Below are 24405 nucleotides of genomic sequence, written 5' to 3'. Positions count from 1 at the left end.
GCTCCCCAACTGTTTCATTCTATCCTACTTCCTCACCCTCGCCATCTTTCGCAGTCCTCCCGTGCCTCACTTCCTTCTTTCGCTTTGCCGGCAAGCACTGACGGCTGTAGTGAGACGATGGCCAGTATGTGTGTGTTCCGCCCGCAGGCCAGACACTGATTGCACGGCTGACGACGCAGAGGTGGCTGGACGTGTCTGCAGAGTGGACGCAGGACGAGCATCGGTCTGCGCACTCTGTGATGCGCTACGAGTACCGCGTCACCTGCGACCCGCATTACTACGGGCCGGGCTGCGTCACCCTGTGTCGTCCGCGCGACGATAACTTCGGCCACTGGACGTGCTCCACCGAAGGCCAACGGGTCTGCCTCGTGGGCTGGCAGGGCGATTACTGCCTAAAGCGTAAGTATTCACCGCTATTCTTCCTTGTAGTTTGCCTCAAGATCTGAACGGGAATCTCATTCTGTTCTTCACTGCCATAGTCCATTCGTATCGGTTGCTTCTCATATCTTTCAAAATCCAGTAGCTCTTGTAATCCAATTTTGACGCGGCTGACACGAGGTTAAATATTTCCTTATATCATCAGCTTAACAATTACGGTTGTCTGGAACATACCGTTTAATATCTCCGTATCTGACAAAATTTCTCGTTCTGTGTAATGGTAGTATATAGTGCAAAAAGTACTTCACCTTTTATCGCTATTCCGTGACCTTGTTTGAATACGTAAGCTTGTAACTCAGATTAAACTGTGGCACCAACACATACTTTGATCTCTCTGTTGGAGGAAGTTATGAATCACAAGAGGCGATTTCAGCGCGCAGCTCGTGGCGGTAGCGTTCTCGCTTCCCGCGCACAGGTTCCCGAGTTCGGATCCTGGCGGGGTCAGGAATTTTTTCTGCCTCGTGATGACTGGGTGTTGTGTCTCTTTAATCATCATTGACTCTAAAGTCGCCGACATGCCGTCAGTTAAAAAGGAATTGCAATTTCGGCTCCCGAACACCCCGCATGAGATCTCCCGGCCAACAATGCCGTACGGTCATTTCATTTTTTTTTTTCCAGGGATAATTTCAGAGTTTGTATTATGAATTACTCGGAGATGGTGATGGATGAAGCGGAAGCCGCCAGCAAGACATTGCATAAGTGGACTAAATATAATACCTTCAGTCTGGCAGCAGCTTAGACGTGCTGTGTTAGCATTGTTTCACAATTACTAAAAATGAAGTCGGTTCGGTCACAGCGTCAGTAAAACCACTGTTAGACACTTAAACTTCATGCTGACATGGTGTAACGGGGACTTCCGAAATTCATTTCATGGCTTCCATCGGGTCTATTTTTGCAAAAGCCGACACAAGGAGATAAATGGCAAAATATGTAATACGGTTGTCTTCTGTGTTTTCAATTGCACTTTCATTTCGCCGATGTACATTCAGAGTCACTGCTGCATCACTAGAGCTTACGTTGCTGTAAGGAGGCATCACAACACTTGAAAGCACACGTGCCTGTCACATAAAACACAGTTCTGCAAGTTTCGTCGATACTTGTTTCTGGCGTGTTCACTTTTTAATTTCCACGAAACTGGAAACTCGGAGTTGACGCAGTGACTTAGAATTGCACATTGACGAAGTAAAAGTGCTACTGAAACAAAAATTTGAGTAAACTTTCAAAAGTCGTCGAACTTGGGGCGATGAACCCAGAAGTGCAGCGACTAGCAATCCCTCCCCATCCCTTCTCCCCCCCCCCCCCCCCAGTCTCCCTGGGCTATTTCTTTAAATAATCTTTATAATCGTCAGACAGTTTATAGCGACAACTATGTGCAACGAGTTGTTGAGTCCGTTAGAAGGATTGAAAACGGTTTCCGTATTCCGCAAGCGTCCTCTGACTCACGTATTACCATTCATCGCCGCCTTCACGAGCTGCAGCTTCGCGCTGAGACGCCAGTCATTAGGCAGTGCAGCCGTTCATTTCGGCGCACAGATACCCCACAGGGGCCGGTCCAGACGAGGAGATGACCACGGTTGCAGTCGTCAATTGGTTTCTTAGCGGTGTAAATACTGGCTGAGGCGAGTCCTTAATGAAGTGCGGTCCTGGGTTCGAAGTGTTTATCCCGAGCATCTCAATTAGTCATTATGGGACATAATAGCGGCGGGTATGGATTCCTTTCCCAGACGGCGCAGCTTCCCACGCTCGGCGCGGCCGGCCGTAACGCGCTGTACGGGGCCAGCCGGCCCCGGCCCCAGCACACAAAACAAAAAACACTCCCAGATATTCCACACTCGCCGGTATTCGTGCATTCTCGGCTTAACCGGGGCCCGATGCGGCTGTCCTCCGCACACTTCCTCGTATTTCTTTTTAGACGCGCAGCGCCGAGTGAGACGAACGACTAAAAGCGAAAGGCAGCCGAGACAAAGAAAACTAATTTATGGATTAAAAGCCAGCGAGAGACAATCGGTCGTGGTCTGCGGCGCGGAAATTGCGAGTTACTGTATTCGTGTTACTTGCGGCTCCGAGCTGATGACAGTAATTGTCTTCCGAATGACGAATAGTCGCGTAACCAGCTAACAGCCACTGCATCTCGAAGCACGGCTTGTTTGTTCTGCTATTAGCAGTGAAATAGTTTCAGGAGAAGCGTTTTAAATTTACGTGTTTTTGAGACAAGTTAAATATCTGTTTGCAAGCTTTAACATTCTTCTCAACTGTGGGCACGATTATACCGTTCAGCGACCGCCCTAAATTCGTAGAAATTTGAAAGTCCGTCCATTCCACCGTCGAAAGGTTTAACGAATTCCGTAATCCCTCTTCGTGGGGGCGACGTTGTTTCCTCGTCGCTTGATCACGTATTTTGATGTAGGGTGCAGCTGAGTTTTAATTTGCCAGCCAAGCCTACAAAGCTGTTCCAAGTTTAGTTTTGAACACTGCATTGTTTTCCTTACTGCAGTTACACTACAGAGACCGAGGGTTCTCCTCACCGCTGCCCCTTACACGCTCGCACTTTGCTGGACTCTCGGCCCTACACATAGACTTCTTCAGGCTACGACCTCGAAACTTGCCGCAAAAAACATTGAGTACAAATAAACTTAAAACTCCTGTTTGCAGAATAAGTTCAAATGGTTCATATGGCTCTGAGCATTATGGGACTTAACATCTGAGGTCATCAGTCCCCTAGAACCTAGAACTACTTAAACCTAACTAACCTAAGGACATCACACACGTCCATGCCCGAGGCAGGATTCGAACCTGCGACCGTAGCGGTCGCGTGGCTCTAGATTGTAGCGCCTAGAACCGTTCGGCCACCCAGTCCGGCGCAGAATACGTTGTTTCATCAGCTGCGAGTCAGCTAGCAGAGAGAAAAAATCGTGTTAGTTCACGTTTGTATGGAGAAGTCTTGCGACCAGATGTACAAAGTAAGCGATTAACTGATTTCAATCGAACAGGCCAGTATTAGGAAGAATCTGGCTTCGCATTTCGGTCAGACCCCCCCCCCCCCCCATATATATATATATATATATATATATATATAATATATATATATATATATAACCCCTCTCCCTCCTCAGTATTGCTGTTTCTCCAGTGATATCAACAATTTAGTGATCAAAGAAAACTTAAGGTTCTTCCCGTCCGACCAGCCAGACTGTTTGTTTTGATTTCTTGCTTTATTCATAAAGACATGGCAAATTCCCTTCCCCAAAACGATTTAGTTCAGTCTCCAGTGACGTCGACGGGACGTTAAAAAAAAAAAAAATTCTCTGCCGTACCTCCTTGTGATGTCCTTACGGAGCATGGCAACAGTACAAATTGGAAACAAAAAAGTTAGGCTTTATTTTGTTTACAAGAAGGGATAATCCTCGTGGTGATGCTATTGTTTACTAAGATTGTGCCGAGTTAATAAAGATAGAAGCGGCGAAAGTGCAAAAAAGAAATCGCGATTGTACAGTCGTACTTGATGTTAAAGGAAAGTAAATTTGAGAGAGAGAGACACAGTGATGTCCTTCGCAACGACACGGGTAGCGGAAGAACTGTTTGTGAGTTAAACGCCCCGGGCGACGCAGCAGTAGCGGCGCTTCTTAATGAAGGGGGAGGTGTTTTTGTGTGAGACTAGGGCTAGTCGCGGATACAGGTGCAGGTTAGCCAGCGGCGCGGCCGTGCGCCGGCAGCATCCTCGATACATTCAGATCTGTGGGAAAGAGCGCCAGCAGGCGCTGTTGCCACGCCGTCCGCACGATATTGTGTGCTAGAGCCGGCCGCCGCCGCCGCTGCCGCTGCAGCCCGCCTCCGCCGTTCTTTTATTTTCCCGAAAGCTTCCGACATCTCGTCGTATTAACATATCCACCCTTCCTCCTCGCTCCCCGCTACGATCAACAGCCTGTACCCGCTTCCCGGCACACACTGTTTCTCTGCGAGGGATAAAAGGGGGCGAGGGTTGCGCCTCGGCGATTACTCTTCATCTTAACTTTTTGCCGCGTTAACCCGAGGAGAAGACTTTTCCTGGAAGGGGAAAAAAGGCTTACTTTCTCACGCAATTAGTTACACGAAGATGCCGATCGCAGCTCCCTAGGCAGCGCGCTTGTACGAATTTTCCCCGGACGCTATCAGTCTTCCTCTTCCGACGTTTTTACTTCTCTCGACACTTGCCTCCCTCTTCTGGCCGGCCTATTTAATTGTGCTCAGCCCCTCCACCGCGACGACGAGTAGGCTTTTTTTTGTTTTGTTTTGGTAACACGATCCGAAATGGCGAGGTGCAGTGGCCTCGATGAGCTGCGGCCGGGTTGCGGCATTGAGACACACAAAAGCGACAGCCGCGGGGCTTTAAAGAGCCGCCTTAAAGGCCTTCCGCAGACGCAGACACCTCCACCCTGCCCCGCCCTCTGCATTCAGCTCTGCCCACGCGTCCCCGAGAACTGTCACTCTCTTGGCGTGCGGCCGCGCTAATAAATGGCGCACAGTGTATCACCTGTTTCCACGCTGTTGCATTTTTCGTTGATCCCCAGTTGGTTTCGCCACGTGCTCACCCGGGTAGCGGGAGAAGTATCGTGCTCAAGAGCCCCATATGAAACACTGTAAACAATAGTGGCTCATGGCGCTATCTATAGTTACATAAAATTATGTTCCACTATCAGAGAATTACCGATTAGTCCATAATGGATAAAATTTTTATACCTATTTCATTACCTGAGAATACACAATATGGGAATATATTCATTTAACGAGCATTTGACTGTCGGTAGCTTCTGATACCTGCAGTGCGGGATTAGCCGAGCGGTCTGGGGCGCAGCAGTCATAGACTGTGCGGCTGGTCCCGGCCGAGATTAGAGTCCTCCCTCGTGTGTGTGTGTGTGTGTGTGTGTGTGTGTGTGTGTGTGTGTGTTATAGTCCTTAAGATAATTTAGGTTAAGTAGTGTGTAAGCTTAGGGACTGATGACCTTAGCTGTCACATTTGAACTTCTGAACTACTGATACCACAGTAACCAGCTCGTTTCTTTCTGCTTGTTGCAATTCGACAGGTCAGTTACCTCGCCGGTATCGAAATTTCGCACTGTCGAAGGAAAGATGTATGTATCGTGGTTATTAGGCTCTAACAGTGTCTCAACATTCGGGGACGTTGGTTTGTTAATTGTGAGCAACTGTTTTAATGAGTGCGTTCTCTGAATATCGTACCCCCGCTGCTCGTAGTGTAGCTTAAGCGCTAGTTGCTCGAGAAGTTTCCGACTAATTGATGTTCTATGTTCGCGCCAACTTGTCGACCTCCCTCCCTCCCCCAAATTCCCTCTCTCTCTCTCTCTCTCTCTCTCTCTCTCTCTCTCTCTCTCTCTCTCTCTCTCTCTCTCTCTCTCTCTTATATATATATATATATATCTCCCCCTCCCTTTGGATGTTACTAGATTAGTGTACAGGAAACGATGATAGGCGGGTCACTTTCGTAGGCAAGAGGCGGTCAATTTTCCGGTTGACTTTGTCGGTGGCGGAAGTAGTGTGCCTTCAGGACGAGCTCCCCAGAGGCGTGGCGACATTTTAAGGAAGGCGGGAAATTTATTTCTGTCGCTGCACTGTCCCTGTGGCCGCTGGCCGTGACAGGCTGGGGGAATTTTTCGTTGGTTCGCGTGCTACGGGCCGTCACGGAGCTTCGCCATTGTCAGGCGCACCGCCATTGTCGGCCGAGTGATAAGCCATGGGTCCTAACAGCCCGTCTTCCGCATTGCGCCGAGGCTCGCCAACGAAACCCGAAAGCCGACCAACGCCCTTGCAGTTAGAACACAAGGGGAGCGCCGTTATGTTTCGCAGAAATCTAAACATTAAAACACCTTACGTAGCGCTGAGTGCTGGTCCCGTCTTACAACGAAATTTTTTCTGTTTCTTTTTCAGCGCGCTGTCTTCCTGGGTGTGATGAGCAGCACGGACATTGCACGAAGCCCAACGAGTGCCTGTAAGTACTACTTCATTAGCTTTCTGTAGTAGTTGCTGAATACCTGTAACATCAGTTGTTTAGTTGAGTGCCAGTGCATTGTAGGTTTTTCTTCGCACTAGCCTGCATAAAAATAAATTTCAGACTTACAGATTAATATTTCAGTTGGTTACCGTGAATAGTTGGGAATGTGTAATGGCATTCACATTTCACTATATGCAATTGTAGGAAAACATAACGGAGAACTAATGGCGCAGTCGAGCGTCCACATTTCTATCAAGGACCCGCCAGCATGGCAATAAACCGTTGTGAGTAGTCAGAGCATTCTAGCGATTGCGTAAAGACGCTCAAGACTTCGTGTATACAGTAACGGAAGCGTGTATACAATAAAGGAGGAGACACCACTTCCTTAATTTACAGCGGTTACTTCGTAGATACGCTGCCTACACAACGAAACAAGTCTTTGCTTTGCATCAACCACGAGAGAAATTAACTACCTTTGAAGGTAAAGTAGTAGTAAAGTGTCACGAGCCCAAAGTTCCTTAATTATTTTCTAAAGTAACAAGAAAAAAATCTGACCAATTAACACGACACTGTAATCATCTGCCTGTTTCTTGTTCACCTCCCCCCCCCCCCCCCCCTCCCCGCGTGACGGAAGCCGAACGAAAACACTTGCAGAGTTGCGCAGTTTCAACGCAACGGCTGTGTGGCAGCGCAGCGTAATGAAGTACGCACTAATCAATTAATGTACTCCTGTGACGTTCTTAAACTGTGTAATACGCACATTAGCTCTGTAAATTTTGTGAGGAAGTATTTGAGGTATTTACAAGTAGAAACGGAATCCAGCGAATAAAGTAGCCGGCGAGCGATTGTTATTCACCGCGAGTCGGCGGCTGAGGTAGCTGTCCGTCAGTTATCGGGTTTACTAAATTACACTCGAGTGCATCGTCGAATTTGCGACATTTGTGTAAGCGTGAATAGAGTTGGCAGTGGCTCGGGGAGGTATCTCCTTGACCTGCATACTGAATCCCTCACCGTGGGAACAGGCAGGCGTGGCGGCTTGGCTTGCTCGTTGCAACTCAATGAGATTCACATGTGGCCGGTGGACAGTCGCGGCCAACGGCAACTAGGTGGCCAGCGCCGCCGCAACCGCTGCGCGCCCGCAAAACCACACACCTCTCACACTGCTCACAGACGATTAACTTCCTATTTAGGTTCACCTATATCCTCATTCCATATTAGGCACAAGCTTCTAGCATGTCAGAAACATCGCAGCGGTACCGTATTTATTCTTCAAATGCGGAGTGACGTGAAATGTTTGCGAATATGTGAAACACCGATGGATCTCTCGAATGTCAGGAGCGCGTACGGTAGGGGGGGGTGAGGTCAGAGAACCTGGCAAGTTCGTGTAACTCAAGTTTAAGGCACTCACTAACCGTGTAAGGTCTCCGCGGTGACGGAGGGGGGGGGGGGGGGGAGAATGAAAAGGGGGAACACTGCTTGCTTACCGCCCGATAAGCGACACAGCGAGACTACTGTTGCGAAATCATCGTCCCCCGGGTTATCTCGTCCTGTTCGCTGTGCTGCTGTTCTCACCCTCCTCGCCAGTTACCGCTTCCCCCGCAGACATCGTTCTGTGTATACAGCGTATTGTTTCAAAATGGGTTCCATTCCGTCTCCAGCCATCCTGATTTAGGTTTTCCGTGATTTCCCTAAATCGTTTCAGGCAAATGCCGGGATGGTTCCTTTGAAAGGGCACGGCCGATTTCCTTCCCTAACCCGAGCTTGCGCTCCGTCTCTAATGACCTCGTTGTCGACGAGACGTTAAAAAAACACTAACCTAACCGTTACAAAATAACGAAGAACAAATCCGGAGCTGTAACCGTATAATCAGAGTGGCCATTCGTGACATCGCACAAGTTGTACGATGGCTAATGAACACTGAATTCCGACAGTGCTCGCCAGCAGTGATGTTGATCTCCAGGGAAAACTTTTACCGCCGTCACAAAAATATCATTGTTAAATTGACATTTGTATCTCTAGAACACCGGTGTAGTATGAAACTGTAGTAAGCGGATTATGCCTGTCACTAGTAAATTTTCTTCTGTTTACCTTCATCGGTGACGTTTCTACCCCCTTTTTTTCTGACAAAGTTCCTGATTTTGAGGATGCTTATTATGAAACAGCCGTACTGGCAGCAATATTATTTTGAAGAGTTTCAGTTGGCAATTATGTACAGCGCGACTAACTTCGTAAGCATCGAGAGAGTTAAATTAAACATTGCGTTATTTGGTGTTACACGAATATATAGTGCGTTCACCGTACCTGACCGTTCGGCAACTCCCGCAGAAAACGACGAACAGTTAGTGTGAACAATACTAGTTTAGTACCATTAGTCGGAGAGAGAATGTAGGTGGAATACGAATTGGTGGTAAGCAGCGTGATAGTGACGAGAGAATTTTGACACGCGCGTGCTTTGGCGGCGGCCGTGGGAATGTCGCCATTTTCGGCGGCTGCCGAGCGCTGAGTGTACCCGCGCGGTGGCTTACGGAGAAAGCCATCAGCCTCGCCTCCATACAAAGGAGGAGGCAGCTAGCGCCAACCGGCCGCTATCGTGGCCGTCTTCTTGCGCCTAACGAGCTGGTGGCGTACGGCGTTCTGCGGGGGCGGCTGTGTGCTCACATTCCTGGCCGTGCCAGAATAAGGGCAGGCGGCGAATACATTAGACAGCGCAGCGCTAATTAGCCCTCTGGGTAGCGGTCCCACGCCGATTAATTGGCCGCTACCTGCTCAGACCTCGTCTTATCGCTCCACTCTGTGGTTCCATTTTTTTCTGGCCGTATTACCATCCGACGCCCGATTTTGAAGTTCAGAAACAACCAGTCTAGTACAGGCAATAAGTGTTTCAGCTAGAAGAGACTCCTCCATACAATGTTTGTTTCGGGGAGTAGCGAGGTACGTGGGCTACATCGATCGTGACACTTGAATCGGTGCGAAACGACTTCCTCTCGTCTTCTATATCACATCTTTATCACTTGTGCCCAATGCCCTCAAGTATTAGATCGATATAGTCAAAATACGTCATCCCCGAAAAATTGTCATGTATTTCCATGGAAGACGCTATCTGGTATCTTAACACAAGCTCATGTACTCTGTCTTTCTTATCAGTGCTTTTCACAAATTCCATTCCGAGGAGAACGTCCTCATTTATCAGACCTTTGACTTAATATTATAACAGGCCATCGATTAATGCTGTACTCAACGAACTGTAGCTTCCCGATGGTACCTCTCACCACTGTTAAATCACACTGTAGAGTTTTTGCCCTCCAAAACATTGGCAACATGCGACTGTGCACTGTGTGTTGGAATATTCGAAGTGCTTTGGTGTCAAGAGGTACAGTGTGCCTAATTACTAAAAACAAAATGTTCGTTGGAATTTCGACGAATGTAGTTTTTTACATGATTAAACACTTAAGTTGGTCGCTGTGTGTTAACTCAATTTTGTGTTACTTGCTAGTATTTACCAACTAAAATACCCTTACATTCTGATTGTAGTGAATTAGCATTTTCATTTGCAATGAAATTTGTCACTTGTAACTGTGTATTGTTATACTGACTATCTTGTCATATAAAATTTATAGAAAGAGGTATTGGGATTCGTTTAAAACCTACAGCATTATCCTTTAGCAAGGGGCAATCATTTGTATTCTCTTTGGGCTCGAAAATGCTGGTGTCCTCACTCTGAGTCAACTGGATGCTGTGTAAAAGCTACCATCCATTTCTCAGACATTAAAAGCAATACACAGTGTACAATGTACTACAATCTTGTCATCATTGTTGTCACTGTTGTTTCTAGTTGAGACTGAATGCTACAGCTAGTGTCAGTCTGTTCATCTCTGCATAACTGCTGCAACCTGCAGCCATTTGAACTTCCTCATTGTGTGAAACCAGATTCTTCACCAGTTTCGACCCCCCCCCCCCCTGCTGTAACTAAGATTACTACACACAGGGCATTTGCATTAATTCAGCTATAAGATATTACAGCTACAAGTTTTAGGTGTACAGCATGCCCTATCTTTTGCAGGTGCCACAGTGGCTGGAAGGGCCCCCTGTGTGACCAGTGTGAGCGGTACCCGGGCTGCCTACACGGCACCTGCCAGAAGCCGTGGGACTGCCTGTGCAATGAAGGCTGGGGCGGGCTCTTCTGCAACCAGGACCTTAATTACTGCACCAACCACAAGCCGTGCCGGCACGGTGGAACCTGCTTCAACACGGGGCAGGGCTCGTACACATGCTCCTGCCCACCCGGCTACACAGGCACCGACTGTGAGCGCCAGCTGGATGACTGTGCCCACCACCCTTGCCAGAATGGTGGAACTTGCAGGGTGAGTAACCTTTATAATGCACTTCGGATCTGTACAAGACCAGGAGTGATTATTTTTGACATGCATAGTGAAACTTAAAATAAAAATGAGAAAAACAGAAAAGCTGATACAATCGAGACAGCTGGTAGCATTGTGAAATGTAGTGATAATCACCCAAAACTATAGTATTATGCATGATTTGAAGCAGTTGGACATATACCAATTAGATAAGTTTCCTTGAGAGGGATGTATCCTTCAGAATATACACGCACATTTTGTATCATTGCTGCAAAGTTCGCATTCACTAAGAATTGTGTGCCTCCATTAGAGTAAGTAGTGGATGGGTATTTAGAATGTGTAGCTATACCAGGCATGTTTGTTTGTGTAACAGGAGAATGGAACTGGGAGCTTCCGCTGCGACTGCCGAAAAGGGTGGCACGGCCCGCACTGCGAGACGTCGGCACAGACGTGTGACAACGAGCCCTGCCGCAACGGCGCCACGTGCTCCGACACGGCACAGGGCTACCGTTGCCAGTGCCCTCCCGGCTACGACGGCGTCGATTGTGAGCACCAGATTGACGAGTGTGCCTCGGCGCCCTGCCTCAACAATGGTAGCTGTGTCGACCGCATCGCCGGCTTCGACTGCAACTGTCCTGTCGGGTTCTCTGGCAAGCGCTGTGAGATCAACATTGATGACTGCAAGGGCAATCCATGCCTCAACGGTGGCACTTGCATCGACATGGTAAATCAGTTCCGGTGCCAGTGTGTGCCGGGCTACGTGGACTCACTGTGCCAGAACAAGGTCGACTACTGCCGGACCAAGCCGTGTGCCAATGGTGGCACCTGCACTGATCTGCTCAACGACTATCGCTGCGCCTGCCGTCCCGGATTCACTGCGAAGGACTGTAGTGTCGAGGTGGACGAGTGCAAGTCGAGCCCCTGCCTCAATGGTGGCACCTGTATCAACAGGGTGAACGCGTTCCAGTGCCGCTGCCCCGAGGGCTTCCACGGACCTGTGTGTGGTGACGAGGGCACGGCCGATGAGCATCAGGTGGTGCCTCCGCCTCCACCACCTGCTGTGCCGTCGACGTCTGCACCGGCCGAGTCAGCCGCCGTGTGGAACGCTGCCAACAGCTCGCACCACCGCCAGGTGGAGAGTCAAGATGGTGGTGGCCTGTCACCGGAGCACGTTGTTGTGATTGCGACCATCTCGACAGCAGTGCCACTGCTTGTGCTGGTGGCTGCTGTGGTTGTCATGTGCATGAAGCAGCGCCAGAAACGCGAGCAGCAGAAGGCAGACGATGAAGCGCGCATGCAAAATGAGCAAAATGCCGTTCACAGCTCGATGGCAAAGCGTGCGGGCCCCGGTGATGCGCACATGATCAAGAATACCTGGGACAAGTGCTGCAACAATGTGGTTGCTGCGAACACGGCGCCTTCTCCAGAGGACGGTGGTGGGGGTGGCGGAGGCGGCGGTGGCGGCTCGACAGTGCCCAACATCGTCAGTGTGAGTGCTGGTGTGGACAGTGATTTGTGCTACCCCAAGGCACAGGTAGTGGACAATGGCGGGCCTGTGTACACGTTACACAGGACGAGGTCGCAAAAACAGTTAAATACGGACGCAGCAGCTAACCGCAGAACGTCGGCTCTGCTCAATGTAACCAGCAGCGCAAAGCTGGAGAAAGACTTTGACAACCTGTGTCCCAGTGCGAGGACATCTGTGACGGCGGAAAAGAGGATATCTGTTCTGTCCGTCGACTCGTCGCTTTGCAATGCGAGGTGAGTCGTTTTGCCAAAACGGAACTTGTACTGCTTAATGTGTATTTGCAAGAGCTTGATTAAATGTGGATGCACACGCTTGTCGAGCGTTTCCCTCGAAACGTTCCACACTCGTTTGCGTCATTTCAGTGGATGGCTACTGCGTGGACTGTGAGCATTCTGGGACTGGGAGTTCTAATATCCACTTCTCTTCTTTGCAGTGACCCCGCGTTGACAAAGCGAACGCATGACAAAGAGGGCAGCAACGTCCTGACTGGTCCCACAAGCAGCGTTTATGTGATAGACGAACATTTCCACCATCAGGACGGGCTACTCGCAACGGAAGTCTGAGTAGCAGTGCTGGATAGACTGTCGTCTAAAAAAGCGGAACTCGTGTGGTGTGTGCCTGGTGCCGTTTGTCGGTGTGAATGTGTTCTCGAGTGACTGATGTGCTTACTTGAAAGACTTAGCCTTTTCAGCTTAACGATATGAATTGGCTGTTGAAGGGTGATGAGTGTGAACTTGGTGAAGAAGAGGAGAAAAGCACCTGTACAGTTATTTATTTTTTCTGAACTCCTCAATTGGAAAATGTGCTTTTCCATCTCCTTCACAGAAAATGACGCAGGTTCATCATAGTACGCCACTGGTTGGTAGTAAGTGATGTACTAAATACTGATCATTGTAGTGCAACATTGTATCAGTAGATACCATTGTCACAGTGTAATCAGTTTACAAGAAAATGGAATAATGAAATCGTACGGCAGTTTCTCTCTCTCTCTCTCTCTCTCTCTCTCTCTCTCTCTCTCTCTCTCTCTCCCTCCCTCCCCCTCTGCTCCCTCCCTCCCTCCCCCTCTGCTCCCAACTGACTCTCTCCCTCCCCCATTTCTTTCTTTTTCTATCCAATCACGGTGAATCTAAATAAATGACTATGCAACTGAATATCGTGTGCGCGATTATACGTACATTATTTGTGATTTGTCTGAAATGAAACTAAGTCAGTAATGTAAAAACAACTGAACTATTTATACAATTTTTATTTTAATTTTTAAATAAAGGCTTGTTAATATTCCAGTTTTCCAATTTGCCTGTTGACTGAAACTTGATAAATCCTTTGTGAGAGTAATTTGTTCAGTAAAAGATAGTGTCATTTTATATAAAAAATTGCAAGAGTATTTGCCATTGTTAGTGTGAAGTGGATACCAGACACTTTTTTGAACAAAGATACATGTTCCTGTTACATTATTAAAACTAAGTCATTTTCCATGTTTTTGGGATGTCAGCAGAAAGGGAAATATTTGTAAATTTATAAGGGTTGTGAACCAATCCTACTTTAGTCACTTTAGATAATTTTAGACCTTTCTGCAACACCTAAGACACTAGCATTGTTGTAATTTGTACTTACTGTCATTTGTTTTTGTAAGTTTCGGACGAGTTAGGAAATGTAAAGACTTTAAATTTAAAAATAAGTCAAAAGACCTTTTTGTATTATAATGTAAATTTATAGAATGAACTGTAATATTCTGTAAATAGTTACAAATTTTCGCTATAACTGTTCTTTCCTTTAATTAAAATGTCATTTGGCTATTTTTCCAAGTATTGAGGTTGTTCCTGAAAGATGTGAAATGTCGTTCAAACCAGCAAGTGTTAGTAAAACTTCTGTTCAAGTTGAAAAAGCATTTTGCTCACTTTTCTCGTCCCACTGCTCCTGCATTTAGGAAAATACCTGATAATACTAAATATGAAAATACTGCTATTAAATGCTGCACATACCTTCTGAAATGCTGAACAAGCAGAAGCAGTTAGAGAGTGGTGGTTGACACTAAAACTGTGAAATAGCTAGATACCTTCCACTCCTGAATTTATTTTTAATTCTCTCTCTCTCTCTCTCTCTCTCTCTCTCTCTCTCTCTCTCTCTCTCTCTCTCTCTCTCTCTCTCTCTCTCTCTCTCACACACACACACACACACACACACACACACACACACACACACGGGAGAATTTTCTTATGGCTTACAGGGAAAACACAGGTAGGTTGCATTAGGTTAGTTAACATCATACATAAAATTCAAGTAATGTTTAGTCAGTATGATTCACATGTTCTGGCAAACTGACGACCTAATTCCAGTGTTAACAAGACACTGTCACAGCGAAACACACCAAAATCATAAGTTCTTAATGAATGTAACTGAATTAATAGGTGACAGACTGAGTAAAATGAATGTCGCAGTGTTCCTGACAGTTCCTCAACTAATGGTGGTGCTGTTTCCTGAATGTGAAATGTTAATGCCTCTTGCCTTGGCTTCTTTCCACATATACCAATTATTTTACTCTGTTGTTTCCATGGTTATGTATTGCATCTGGAGGTTTCTTGGAAATGTTTTTATATGTTAGAAGTGTGTATGATACAAAGCTGTGATCAGTTCTGAATTGAAACATTTATTATTATGCTGTACTCCCCACATACAATGCACAAGCAGAACTGACACTCTGTACTCTTCTGATACTATGCATTTAAGTCCACAAGAAACCCCACACATGTGGAACACTTTCGTTCCAGAATACCATTTGGCCTGTACATACACAAACTACAAATCATGCAATAGTTCAGATGAAGCAGTTTTAAATTATAGTAAATTTTACATTATAACTTGGTGACAACTGAGCAGTCATCTCAGAGCAGGTATGTGCCACATATAATTTAGTCTATATAGAAAAACATTAAGAAAAAGAAGTGTCCATAGAAACACAAATGCTACATTATTATTGAAAGTAGAAACACCATAATATCTGGACAGTTTAGGATGATTTAGAGTTGTAGAAATGTAGCTTCTGTCTTTGCTTACAGTACACACACAAGAGAGTAATGTTACCACTTAGTCTGAAAAAATTTTGGGCTGTCGTAAATAAATGATTTCAATGTTTGTGAATTTATTTAATATATTTGCAAACATTTTGGACACGTAAAGTCAATATTCCCAGGTAACATACCTACAACAATGAAACATTAAAAAGAATATGAGATAAAAAATGATGTGCTGCAGGCCACATACTGATCAAAATGTAACAAGAACTCTACAGGTAATTATTTTACACAGTTGGATTTATTCCCCATTCCTCATGCAAAAGTACAAATGAAACTAACTGTTCTAAGTAAAACATTTTCTTACCTAAAATAGCTCCGTTAGATAACTGTAGATACTCTTAAGCAACAAATGTTTTTACAGCTTATGCAGAAAAGAGTAATGAAAAACAGAGGCCCATTCTTAATACTCATTGCATGGATGGTAACAACCTATTGTTCATAAGAACCTGAATTTTGCTGCACTCTGAAAAATATTCATTTCTGAACACTGGAGCTGGTACATACACGGTCTATATAATATTGCACATCATTATATAAAATGTTGTGAAAATAATATGAAGTAATGTGTGTAGTTCACAACAAACGAAGACAGTGAGCACAATGAAATGATACTATGATTTTGAGCCAATTTCTATCTGATGTAGATCTAGGAAGTTGAAGGTATGACTGAGTGTTGTAGAGGTAGTGAAAGGAGGCATGGCTAATTGTTGACTAAGAACTTCCTGCAGTTACCATTCATGGAAAAATGAATATTCCTCTCCGTTTCATGTACAAAATAGTTAAAGTGGCTCTGAGCACTATGGACTACACTTCTGAGGTCATCAGTCCTGTAGAAATTAGAACTACTTCAGTTTAACTAACCTAAGGACATAACACACATCCATGCCCGAGACAAGATTCGAACCTGTTACCGTAGCGGTCTAGCGGTGCCAGACTGCAGTGCCTAGAACTGTTCGGCCACCCAGGCCGGTCTTTCATGTACAGATTATTTAATACAATAGTTGTTTCCTTTGCATTCGGGAGGACGACGGTTCAATACCACGTTCGGCCATCTTGATGTAGGTTTTCCGTAATTTCCCTAAATCACTTCAGGCAAATGCCAGGATGGTTCCTTTGAAAGGGCACGGCTGACTTTCTTCCCTAATCCGGAGAGACCGATGACCTCACAGTTTGGTCTCTTCCCCCAAACTCTTTCCTCCTCCTGTGTGTGTTTGAGTGTCCTTGCCAGTGTGTTTTTATTTCCTCCAAGCGAGTGCAATGCTAAGGAAACACCAGTTCCTCTGCGCGTATGTTTACTGTTAGGGATAACTGGGTGGTTGTATGCTCCTAAAGGTTTCCGAACGTTTGCGAGTAAAGTATATGTAGAGAAAACAGCAGTTAAATGCTAACTTTTCGCAAGTCTAATTCAGATGTCGTCCTATTAATTGAAAACGCTCTCCTGTTTGATGGTATTAGGTGGATTTCCATACATACGGTATCACCGTCAGTAGATTAGTTACTGAAACTGCCAGTGTCCGTAGGCTCTAGTTTTAGGGTGGCTTTCGATCGACTGAGATCTGTGACCACCAGTACACGTCGTCTGCACAGAGCTTCAACAACATACATTATTGATACTCAGTGCGTCAGAAGGGAGCAAAAGACAGTTGAGTAAGATCGAAAGGGATACTGTAAAATGCAGAGGTTACGACGGGTACGTTACCTATAAACAGCAAACAGAAACCGCTGGATTGTAGAAATGCAAATAAGAAACAACTTGCCATTCTTGTTGCCTATCGCGGTTGGCTTATTTTGGAGAGCAATTATTCACGGACTGGGTGATGTTGACCGGAAATTCCTGATGATACGCACAAATGAAATGCAAAACGTCATTCGTAGCGGCTCAAAGATACTTAGAATGAACTGCAGAACACCGAAACTAGATTTTATGGAGCGATTAGGCTCAGAACGTTACTTAGCAGTGAAACGACTGTTGGTGAACTTAACAGCTGTTTGGCAACCTTTATTTACCGGAATGTGAAGAGACGTCGAATTTCAGCGAAAATTGTGAGGTGGTCTGGTGCAGCACCTTCTGGAGGGCTCGAACCATCAGTTTTGTTAGATAGCAGAATGAACGTTATATTTTACGAAAAGGGGCCTGTTTGGCATCAACATGATAGTGAACCTGTCCATTAAGTAAGGAACATTTCAGAGTGACTCGAAGGAAATCAAAATGTGCTAGAATGGCCTTCTTAAAGGCATAATCTGATACTGTAGAACGGCTTACGAATGAACTAGTGTCGATTTCGTACCGGGGCAATTCGCCAGAAACAGCTGTTTACTGGGATTTAGCGAAAATGGAAACAAATTTCACGTTTATTGTATCATAACTTAATGGAAAAACCTGCAAAGATTAAATATAATAGTACAAAACAATTGGGTCTGCATTCCTTTCTCTTACAAGGCTGGCATTTGTGTAACGAACAGCAATGTATGTTCGAAGACTTTTGGATTAGCAACACACGTTAGTGGAGAAAGTTCTGCACTCTAATTGGCTAGTTCAAACTTAAAACCAAGCTGCAAACTTCTGCTATTATTTCACATTTCCTCACGTGACACTAGTGTTGAGTAAATGTGCACTGAGATCAGAAAAGTCAAATGTCTGCCCTAAAACGTAGATTGGAAGAGCGATGTTGCAAGACTAATTCACTGGTTTTGGGAACGAATTCACTATTACTTATTTTTTATGTGACTGTAACAATAGTATTTTTCCAAATCAAAATATCCACTCGTGTACTGCCGGTCTACAGTGTCCAACAGGCACAATATTTCGACGATCATACATGTCGCTATCATCAGGCGATGGCTACATTTATGATCGCCGAAATATTGTTCCCGTTGGACACTGTAGACCGGCAGTACACCCGTGGATATTTTGATTATCAAATACGCCGGGAGAAACTCAATCACAGTATTTTTCCAAATTACCAGCGTCTCACATTGTGACCACCATCAAAAGCCTGAATAACCACCTTTAGCACCGCGGATCGCTGCGAGATATGCAGGCAGTGTGTCATTAAGGTTCTGGAGGTTACCGTCAGGGATTTGGAGCCGTGCCGACATCACTGCCGTGGTCAGCTGTGCTAGGTTTCTCGGTTTAGGATACAAGGCTCGAACAGCCCAACCGAAGAGATCCCACATATTCTCGATTGGATTTTAATACGGGGAGTTTAATGGCCGTAGCAGTACGATAAACTCACCCTGTTGCTCTTCAAACTACGTATGTACACTGCACTATGTGTGAAGCGTAAATTATCCTGCTGGTAGATGGCATCGTGTTACAAACATATTGTATGTAGGGGTGCACAACAACAGATACATTCTTGTGTTGATCCAGTGTGTCCTCCAGAATGATGTCACCCAGGGAATGACACAAAAACATTCCCCAGACCACAACGCACCCTCCTGGTGGCATTGTCTTTGCTTTCAGACGTTTCACGCCAACGATGGCGCATAAAACGTGATTCATCTGTCGGCACTCAATGGACGTCCAGTTGCAGTGGTGACGTGCGAATTGCACCATTCGGCAACAGTGAACAGCAATCAACATCGATGTGTGAACCAGACGCCTGCTGCGGAGGCCCGTACGCAGCAACGTTCGCTCAACGGTTGGTAGCCCCTTCGTTCAGCTGGGCAGTCATTGACTCACAGTCGCACATCTCCGCAGCCGTCGTTCACCCGTGTCATCTATGCCGGTTTTGAGTAGCGCCATTTTGACATGCACGGTATACTTCCACCACGGCGGCAGTCGAACAGTTTACTGACTTAGCCGTTTCGGAAATGATTCCACCCTTGGCCCGAAAGCCAATGATTATGCCCATTTGGACGTCAGATAAATCGTTCCGTTTCCGCATTAGAACAACGAGTGCACTGTTCCCGCGTCTCCCCAATACACTTTATACAGGGTGTTACAAAAAGGTACGGCCAAACTTTCAGGAAACATTCCTCACACACAAATAAAGAAAAGATGATATGTGGACATGTGTCCGGAAACCCTTGATTTCCAAGTTAGAGCTCATTTTAGTTTCGTCAGTATGTACTGTACAACGTGATCAAATTGTAAATTTTCACAAGCAACATGTGTGGGCTGACCAGAATCCGCACGAAATTGTGCAATCACGTCCTCAACACAGATTTTCTGTGAACGTTTGGGCAGGCATTGCTGGTGATGTCTCGATTGGGCCCCATGTTCTTCCACCTACCCTCAATGGAGCACGTTATCATGATTTCATACGGGATAGTCTACCTGTGCTGCTAGAACATGTGTCTTTACAAGTACGAGAGAACATGTGGTTCATGCACGATGGAGCTCCTGCACATTTCAGTCGAAGTGTTCGTTCGCGCCGGCCGCGGTGGTCTCGCGGTTCTAGGCGCTCAGTCCGGAAGCGTGCGACTGCTACGGTCGCAGGTTCAAATCCTGCTCGGGCATGGATGTGTGTGATGTCCTTAGGTTAGTTAGGTTTAAGTAGTTCTAAGTTCTAGGGGACTGATGACCATAGATGTTAAGTCCCATAGTGCTCAGAGTCATTTGAAGGTACCCGGAAGTTATTTCCTTAAAAGGCCCCATTGACGCAACAGTTGCCGCACCGTGAGTAAACAACATTTTGCTGAAAATACGATATTAATGGACGTCCAAGTGATGGATGACATTAAAGCTACTTACTCTGTTGAGTTCAACATCTCGTTCATTATACAAGGACGGTATTAGGATTTCTTACAGGCAATGAGGACACTGTTGGCATCTCACAGTGGTCTTCACATCAAGTATTGCAAGTGCAGTGTGTAGCGTAGCGAGGGATAGGGCTATTTATGTACCTCCTCCTTACTGTAAATATTATAATTTCAGGACATTCATCTCTCTACCATAAGCAGATAAATTCACTTTCTTATTTAAATATTATTCCTTTTGGGTGGTGTTAGAATTTTTGGTTCAAATGCCTCTGAGCACTATGGGACTTAACATCTGAGGTCATCAGTCCCCTAGAACTTAGAACTACTTAAACCTAACTAACCTAAGGACATCACACACATCCATGCCCGAGCAGGATTTGAACCTGCGACCGTAGCAGTCGCACGCTTCCGGACTGCTACGGTCGCAGGTTCAAATCCTGCTCGGGCATGGATGTGTGTGATGTCCTTAGGTTAGTTAGGTTTAAGTAGTTCTAAGTTCTAGGGGACTGATGACCTCAGATGTTAAGTCCCATAGTGCTCAGAGGCATTTGAACCAAAAATTCTAACACCACCCAAAAGGAATAATATTTAAATAAGAAAGTGAATTTATCTGCTTATGGTAGAGAGATGAATGTCCTGAAATTATAATATTTACAGTAAGGAGGAGGTACATAAATAGCCCTATCCCTCGCTACGCTACACACTGCACTTGCAATACTTGATGTGAAGACCACTGTGAGATGCCAACAGTGTCCTCATTGCCTGTAAGAAATCCTAATACCGTCCTTGTATAATGAACGAGATGTTGAACTCAACAGAGTAAGTAGCTTTAATGTCATCCATCACTTGGACGTCCATTAATATCGTATTTTCAGCAAAATGTTGTTTACTCACGGTGCGGCAACTGTTGCGTCAATGGGGCCTTTTAAGGAAATAACTTCCGGGTACCTTCAAATGACTCTGAGCACTATGGGACTTAACATCTATGGTCATCAGTCCCCTAGAACTTAGAACTACTTAAACCTAACTAACCCAAGGACATCACAGAACACCCAGTCATCACGAGGCAGAGAAAATCCCTGACCTCAACGGGAATCGAACCCGTCCGGGTACCTATTTGGCCTATTAATTGTACATTTTTGTTCCCTGTGCTGGAAAAAAATATTGAATTTTGTGTTTTCACGCAATTTCCTGTAAATTTAATTGCATTCACATGGTGCGTGTACAAAAATGCGTAAACTTGAAAATATAAACGAACGATGAATTCGTCACACAGAAATATACGCTGCGTAAGTCTTCGCCACGTTTCGTGTTTTAACTTCAAAATTATTTCATGGATCTATGAAGGACAAAAAGGGAAAAAAGGTTTCTCCAGTAAGTTTGCCGAATTTTTAACGAACCTTTATTTTAGTGAAAAAACCTATAACAACCAATGGGCTAACAGCAGGGAATGCAAAGAAAACTTTAACAGTAACCTAAAGAGGGATTTGTGATCAATCCGAAACTGGTAATTCTTTAATTTAAATGAACTTTTTAAAACCATACTTGTGTGTGGTTGCTGTTTTAAATTAAAAACCTTATAACAATTTTGTTCTGGGTACATGTTAAATTTTTGTAGTTCTTGTTTGTTGATGACGTTGACAACTGTTCAGTTTTGCTCTCCAACTTTTTAAATACATCATTACAGTGACTCTCATTACTACTGTTGGTCACTATTCTGTTTAGGGACCGTGGGCAACAAATTCCCGTCGGAGCAATCCTGATTTAGATCATTTATCTTAATAATTTCAGACTAAGCACAGAATGACTACTTTAGCAATGAGAAGATCGATTCCGTCCTAAAGTTTGCCCTGTTGAGCTGCTGCTACGTTTATGGCGCTGTCTATGTCAACAGAACGCAAAACTCAAACTCTCCACTTCAGAATTGTGTATGCTGTTGTACATTTGTTGACGATATGGAACTTTAATAGTGGCAACTATTTATTTACAGCTCGTACGAAATAAATACGTGTTTCAAAGTTATACTGACCTTCAAACTAGTCACCAGAATTGTGTATAACCCGTTACCAGCGATGTGGGTGTGTTAGGATACTCTTAGCAGTGCCAGCCCCCGGTAGCTGAGTGGTCAGCACGACAGGCTGTCAATCCAAAGGGCCCGGGTTCGATTCCCGGCTGGGTAGGAGGTTTTCTCCTCTCAGGGACTGGGTGTTGTGTTGTCCTGATCATCATCATTTCATCCCCATCGACGCGCAAGTCGCCGAAGTGGCGTCAAATTGAAAGACTTGCACCAGGCGAACGGTCTATCGGACGGGAGGCCCTCGTCACACAACATTTCATTTCAGCAGTGCCAGTTGTGTTGACAGTTCTAGCGGCGCGGTCTATTGCCCGACGAATCTGTAGCACTTCTGAAGCGAATGCCGCGAAGTGTTTCGAAGTTTAGAAATCGAGTTGAACTCACGAGGTCGTAAGTCAGGGGAGTGCAGCAGGTGATATAGCACTTAGCAGCCTAATCAGTCAAACAAATCAGTAACAGGTTGCACTGTACGTGCTTGAGCATTGTCCTGCAAAATGACGGTCAGGTACTGCAGAAAGTGTCATCACTTCTGTCTCTGTGCTGGTCATTTTTGGAACACAACCTACGACCAGCTTAGGACTATGGTAAAACTGCATCTGTAATTTCTAAATTTTCCATCTGTGTGCCTGTTTTCCCTTATTGGATTTATGGTTAACTGCACTGTATTGCTGCCGCAAATCCTCTATTTTAGTATTTTTCGATCAACATCCAGTGAATTATCTATATAATATCTCGTTCCGTATTCGAGTTACTTTCGACCAGATATTTTCGTGGAATCTGCTTGGAAAAATTAGACAAAAATCAGCCTTCGGCTGTAATGGACGCAAAACGTTTCCATTGGAAACGTACAACGTTTGTAGGTTCCTCCACAGCGAGGAAACTATTTTCTTCTGCCGCAGTGTTCTTCGTTCAAACAAGATGATAAGTCCCTCCTGTAACAGGGAAATCATAGATCACAAAATCGACAAAAGTCTACAGATGTGCTGTGTTAGTGAAAAATGTGTTTTTTCTACTTCAGTGGAAAATCCCCCAAAGTTACAAACTCAATTTCATGGTGTGTGCGAATGTCTCTCGTAATTTCAGATAAACGATGCAACAGTTGCAATTCCAGACAGACGTGTATCTGAAAACAATAAAGCTCGCTGACATGAAGTCTCTCTTGTATCTTCAGTGGGCATTTTTTAAAGTATTTATCTTCTGCGAGTGATTTTAGTTTACTATGTATCGTTCGAGAAATTTTCACAGTTTCAATACTGTGCAGTTTTGCGCTCGAAATGCTGGTTCTACAAAGCGATTGGTACATGATATGTTACGATTATAAAAATTAATTAAAGCCAAAAAGAGCTAAGTAGCCAGAAGACATGGTCGTTTCTGAATGTAATTTGGTACACATACTCACTTTTGGCAGATACGTAAATGATAAGAGTTTCATTTCTCTGACAGCAGATCGGCAGTCAGAGTGTGTTAGTGTCGTTCGTATTGCTGCAAGGTATGGGAGGTTTTATGAGGGTTGTGAACATCGTTAGATGTTGACTCATCACTGAGAAGGGCACGGGGAGGTAGCGTACCGGTCTGAGACAGCGTCATCATCACCCGACATACTTTGAAAGGGACCTCATTGTGGATCGAATTGTGCAATATCCAGAATTGTGGGTTGTGTGGCAGTGTGACCGTGTTAGACTGCATGGGAACGTGGGGTCAGGCATACTCATCGTCAAGGTTCTGGTCGGCCATATACACTATGTGATCAAAAGTGTCCGGACACCTGGCTGAAAATGAGGCACAACCGGCTTTCATCAGAAAACTCCAGTAAGTTCTCACTTGACAGCACTGAAGCCGCAAATGGCGTTGGTTTGGGGTCAGCGGTATACACATAACACCGCGTCTAACTAGGAGCTGTCCTTGAATTATCCGATTTTCAACAGTTTGTTGCGTCACTATGGTGTCAATTCCTGCTGAAAATGCTGCTGCAGATGCAGTACGTCACACGAGAGCCATAGGCTGAAGACCATGATGATATTCCCTCTCGCAAGTGCCACGTGGCCGTCCGCAGCCATGTCTTCTTTCGACCGTACTTTCTTGTGGCCATCGCTGCAGCAACATTCCTGCCAACTCTTTCTTCAGTATGGCAGAAGGAACATCCAGATTCTTGTTGCCCTACCACACGGCCTAGTACAAGCTCAGTCAGGTGCCATGAATGACATCTTTTTCGCCTTAAAGGCATTCTTGATTAACATCAGCTC

At 45.3% G+C, this 24405-nt stretch overlaps 1 protein-coding gene across 5 annotated transcripts in view; it reads left to right on the top strand.

Moving 5' to 3' along the window:
- Positions 1-14192, top strand: part of LOC126298816 (neurogenic locus protein delta) — a 1242617-nt gene extending 1228425 nt beyond the window's left edge. For all 5 annotated transcript variants that reach the window (XM_049990282.1, XM_049990280.1, XM_049990281.1 and 2 more), the window contains 5 exons: positions 148-399; positions 6358-6418; positions 10482-10782; positions 11153-12540; positions 12741-14192. In XM_049990282.1, the coding sequence (XP_049846239.1) occupies positions 148-399; positions 6358-6418; positions 10482-10782; positions 11153-12540; positions 12741-12870 (2132 nt within the window). In that variant the 3' untranslated portion in view covers positions 12871-14192. The remainder of the gene's footprint in view (positions 1-147; positions 400-6357; positions 6419-10481; positions 10783-11152; positions 12541-12740) is intronic.
- The last annotated feature ends 10213 nt before the right edge of the window (positions 14193-24405 follow it).

Source organism: Schistocerca gregaria, chromosome X, assembly GCF_023897955.1.
Source record: "Schistocerca gregaria isolate iqSchGreg1 chromosome X, iqSchGreg1.2, whole genome shotgun sequence".
In the NCBI taxonomy this organism is placed as follows: Eukaryota; Metazoa; Arthropoda; class Insecta; order Orthoptera; family Acrididae; genus Schistocerca; species Schistocerca gregaria.
This window is presented reverse-complemented; position numbering and strand designations above follow the sequence as displayed.